Below are 5072 nucleotides of genomic sequence, written 5' to 3'. Positions count from 1 at the left end.
CAAAATTTAGGGTTAGAACTAAGTTTAAAAGGAAAGTTATGTGCAAAGGGCAGGGACTCTAATTAGGAATAAAATACTGACCCAAAAAAGGGGAGACCAAGAAACATTTCCCTGTTAGGTTCTGGATACCAGACATAGATCTACAACCTCTGGTGGGCTACACAAGCTCTCCCTGCTCTCATCTTAAACACACATATAATGAGTGAACACCAACAACTGGGGAGGAGGTAGTGTTAATTTGGTCAAATGTTGACATTTTTGCTTTTTTTTTTTTCCCTTGAAGTACTTCCCCCGAATTCGGGGCATTTCAAACCCTTTCAAATTTTCCTGCTACCAGTTTTTACTGTGACAATTCCTGCCGTGTACATGATTCCACTAGAGTTATTATAGGTTATAAACACAAACCTATTCATTTTAATCATTGTGCAAACTACATGCATTTTAACTAAATTGATGGTATCATCCAGGTATAATGTCCTACATGGAAAACTGGGTGCCACACAATTAGATGAGGCAGAAATCCTTACTGGACAGGACAGATAGTCGGTATACTAGTATGACTATCACACTAGTACGAGTGCATTATGGTCAAAATGGACTCAGTAACTAAATTTGACCATGTGGTGCTCACAATGAGCAATGCAATATGTCTCTGGTAGTAGTTTGGAACTTGAAGAAATGTCTTGCATACATCTGATCTGCTTTCTCAGTCTGACCCTTCTGGGAGCCGATAGCTGCCAGCATGGTTTTTAAAGATGATATTCTTTTATAGTTTTGAACAGCCTATTAAACTCTAAAGCTTTCCCTTATTTCCTCCAAACATAATTTTCAATTTGTTTGAAACTCTTGAATAGTATTTTGAATGAAAAAAAAAAAAAACCAAAAAAAAAGCCCTTTTAATTAACTATAACAAGTATATGTTTACCTAAAAATGGATGGGGAATATGTTTAAAATCCTGCCTAGACATGTGTGTGAATACTATTAACCTTCTACTGAATATTCAAAGGACCTATACTATAGCTTCTACCTTTCTTTTGTTCTTCCTTTTTTTGAGACACTTGAAGGCAGCCTTGAACATGAGATTCCTATCCCTGCCTCCTAAATGCTGGGATTAGGAGCTCTTGCCTTTAATTCGATAAGGAAAATAATTGTAGAAGCAATCGTGTTTCAGCCTGCACCTGGAAGAGCTGCAGGTGGAGGTGGGGGGGGAGGGCTTAGAGGGTGGGGGATGTTGCAAACCATTCAAGCTGGGCAGGGAATTCCACACGGTATTTTTTTTACTTTTTTTTTTTTTTTTTCCGAGACAGGGTTTCTCTGCATAGCCCTGGCTGTCCTGGAACTCACTCTGTAGACCAGGCTGGCCTCGAACTCAGAAATCCGCCTGCCTCTGCCTCCCAAGTGCTGGGATTAAAGGCGTGCGCCACCACAGCCCAGCCACAGTATTTTTTTTAAGTGCATTGCCGTTTTGCCTTGTGTGTGTGTCTCTGTTTGTGTGTGTGTATGTGTGTATTTCATTAAGGCTGATTATACAAGCATATACAGCTTACCAGTGGCTACTGTGTTGGCAAAAAAATGTGTACCATCCCCTATAACCACTACCACTTACAGATTCTCACAAAGGTTTTCAGCCTTGTGAGCCACTTCCTGACTGCAAATCCTCAGGGGAAATGTTCTCTGATGCTTTTGTGTTCGTGCAATTGTGCTGCATGGCCCTCTGGGCTCTGGACAAACCCCAGTGGTAAAGAGGCTAATGTTAGACTGGTCAGAGAGTAAGCAGGCCCAGATTTTCCCATGTGCCTTCTACATCAGCTGCAGGGAAATTAGTAATCTTAAACCTTGCACTTTTGGGCACCTCCTCTCCATGGACAATCCCTCCTGGAGGGACTGTGTGATCCAGGGTCTAGTCCTGGGAGAGAAATTCTCATTTGTGGTGGATGGTTTTGATGAGCTGACGTTCCCAGCAGGAGCTCTGATCCGTGACCTCTGTGGTGACTGGAACACAGTGAAGCCTGTAGAGATCTTACTGGGCAGTTTGCTGAACAGGAAGATGGCACCTCATGCCATCCTGCTGGTGACCACACGAACACAGGCTTTATGCCAGCTCTTCATCATGATGAATTAGCCTCTCCTGGTAGAATCTCGGGGCTTCTTGGAGCAAGAAAAGCAGAAGTACTTTGAAGATGAGGAGGGGGAGGGGGAGGATCATGGTGAGGGAAAGGCACTGAGAGCTCTCAAGAGATGCAGTGCTGATCTCTACCAAATGGCCTCACTTCCTGCTGCATGTGGGATATTCTGCCTCTGTCTGGAGCTAAGTATGAAGAAGGGGGAAGACCTGGCTCTGACATGACAGAGCCACATCTCTATGTTCCCGAACTTCCTCTGCAGAGTTGTCTTACCAGACACCTGTGAGGGCCACCTCAACACCGAACTCCAAATCTTATTCAAGAAAACATGTATCCTGGCTGCTGATAGTCTCTTGGAACAGGGTGCCCGTATTCCGTGAAGAAGGCGTCTTGAAATTAAAATTGAACCCAAACAAATTGCATTCCGTGGTGTGCAGTTACGTCCTCTTTAAGGACAGTGCCGGTACAAACTGTCTCTCCTTCACCTGCCTCAGTCTCCAGCAGCTCATGGCTTCCATAATATTTGTTCAGGAGCTTGGGCAGGAAAGCAAGGGTGTCTCTAAATATAGTATTCAGAATATGCTTTCGAGGGAAACAAGATTAAAAAACCCCGACCTGTCTGGACTGCTGCCATTTGTATTCGGCCTCCAGAGTGAGACTCGTATTCAAGAGCTGGACACCATTTTTGGCTGCCAAATATCAATTGGGGTCAAGAAAAAAATTCCTGGAGTGTGAGTCAGGGGAAAGTAAACCCTTCCTATTACTGATGAATATGCAAGAGATCTTGTCCTGTCTCTCTGAATCTCAGGAGGAGGGGTTTGTGAAGGAAGCCATGGCCCTCTTTGAGGAAATCTCCGTGCGTTTGAAAACCAACACGGACCTCATCCATGCTTCATTCTGCCTCAAGAACGCTCGGGACTTGCAGACAATGTCCCTGAAAGTAGAAAAGGCGGTCTTCCCAGAGAATGTTGCTGCACTGGAGTCCTCAGCTAAGCCTCAAAGGTAAGAACCCTATTGTCTTTGCATGCTTCTTAATGGTACTTCTATCCTCCAACTCATCCCTGGTGTATTTAGCACGAGGCTGAAGTCTCGGTTCTCTGTAGGTCAGGGTAGGACATTTTGTACCTGTTCAGCTTCCTCCCTAATTAATAATAAAAGTGAAAATGATACAAAAGTGAAAGTGATACAATTAAGGACGCTAGCCCGAGAGTCAGACATCTTAGGTCCTAGGGTCTCCTCTATTCCTTTCCCTACAGTATTTTCATACATAGTGAGTTCTCTCCTGCCTGTACCCCTCATCTCTCTGCCCACCTTTTATGCTGAAACCCTTTTTACTCGTGGGCATCCTCACTTCCACTTTTACATCACATATGTTTTTAATTAAACTCGTTTACTAAGTATGTGTGTGCAAAAGGCAGAGGCTACCTTACGAAAACCAGTTTTCTCTTTGAATCTCATGTGTCCTAGACATTGGATTCATCAGGCTTGGCAGCAAGCACCTTTTCCCAGTGAATCATCTTGCCTGTCCTCACATTATATGTGCTCTGTTATTTTCTCCTTTAAAGCCTTTTTTACTTTGTAAAATGAGATTTTTATTAAATATGTTCCACTTTGAAGGCCTTGCTCTGTATTGCTTTCAAATATAAAAACTATTTGCTACATTTACCAGTGAGATCAAGCACAGCTCTTAATGCAATTTCCACATGCACACTAACATTGACTTAAAGCTTCACTTCTCTGAACACTATTCTGTAAATAATCCTTAGAGTATTTTTTTTGTTCTATCCACTTTTTTTTCTTTTATCCACTTTGTTTAATCTGCTTCTCTACTTTTCCTAAGTATACAACATCGTTAGCCATTATGAAAATGGAAATTAAAGGTATTTTGAGGGCCTGGAGAGACAGCTCAACAGTAAGAGCACTTGCTGGTCAGCCAGAGGAACTAGATTCAATTCTTAGAACCTTCATGGCGATTTCCAACTGTTTATAAGTCTAGTTTCAGGGAACAGAGTACCCTCTTCTTGCCCAAATGTACATAGGCATTCATGCAGACAAAAGCTCACACACATAAATCCTAAAATTTCAAATCCTTACATTCTCCCCTAGCATGCCTTAACTTTGTACTTTTCTCAACCTCAAGCACTATTTAAATATGAATATTGTCTTTTGAAAATTGCTGTATATGAGAGAATGTTAAGTAGTTGCCCATCTGCTTTAGCTTACTTCATTTCCTATAATGTCCTTTGTGTTGCTGCAAATGACTAAATATTATTGTTCTGTAAAGAAAAATGAAATCATAATAATTCCAGGAATATGAATAAAATTGGAAATAACTAACCAAAGAAGATTCAGGTAAATACCATGTTCTCTCTCAAAATGATTCTAGATTTTAATGTTTTTATGTATATGTATACATGCATGAGGAAGGTAAGGTCATGAAGCTACTCAAGACTGTACTGATTAATTTTTTGTGATATGAAAGTAAAACTAGAGTCACCTGAGAGAAGAAAACATCAATTGAGAAGCTGGCTTGTAAGCAAGTCTGTGGGACATTTTTTAGTTGATATTGATATGGGAGGGCCCAGCCTACTCTGGGTGGTTTTATTCCTAGGCTGGTGTTCCTTGGGGAGCGCATATTAGAAAACAGATTGAGCAAGCCAGTAATCAGTATTCCTCCATGGCCTGTACTCCAGTTCCTCAGATATGAACTGTGATCAGGAAGAAGAAGGCAAAATAAAACCTTTACTCCACAAGTTGCTTTTGGTCATGGTATTTAATCGCAGCAGCAGCACAGAGGCCAAGTACACCAAGGGCCATGAGATGGGAAGATCCCTTAAGAGAAAAGAAGAACTGCAGGTAATAGAATAAACGCTGCATGACAACATAAAGGGATCAGAAAGAAGCAGGCAGGTGAGTGGAGATAAACCAGGAAGAACAAAGTATACAGG

The 5072-nt window shown here is 41.8% G+C and overlaps 1 protein-coding gene across 1 annotated transcript; it reads left to right on the top strand.

Moving 5' to 3' along the window:
- Nucleotides 1-1685: 1685 nt before the first annotated feature.
- Nucleotides 1686-3130, top strand: LOC116077191 (NACHT, LRR and PYD domains-containing protein 7-like; the record flags this gene model as incomplete). The annotated part of the gene is given in 3 exon segments (XM_031351550.1): nucleotides 1686-2208; nucleotides 2387-2853; nucleotides 2933-3130. Coding segments are annotated over 3 exon segments (1188 nt in total), but the record flags the coding sequence as incomplete, so codon positions are not given.
- Between the last annotated feature and the right edge of the window lie 1942 nt (nucleotides 3131-5072).

Source organism: Mastomys coucha, unplaced genomic scaffold (genome assembly GCF_008632895.1).
Source record: "Mastomys coucha isolate ucsf_1 unplaced genomic scaffold, UCSF_Mcou_1 pScaffold5, whole genome shotgun sequence".
In the NCBI taxonomy this organism is placed as follows: Eukaryota; Metazoa; Chordata; class Mammalia; order Rodentia; family Muridae; genus Mastomys; species Mastomys coucha.
This window is presented reverse-complemented; position numbering and strand designations above follow the sequence as displayed.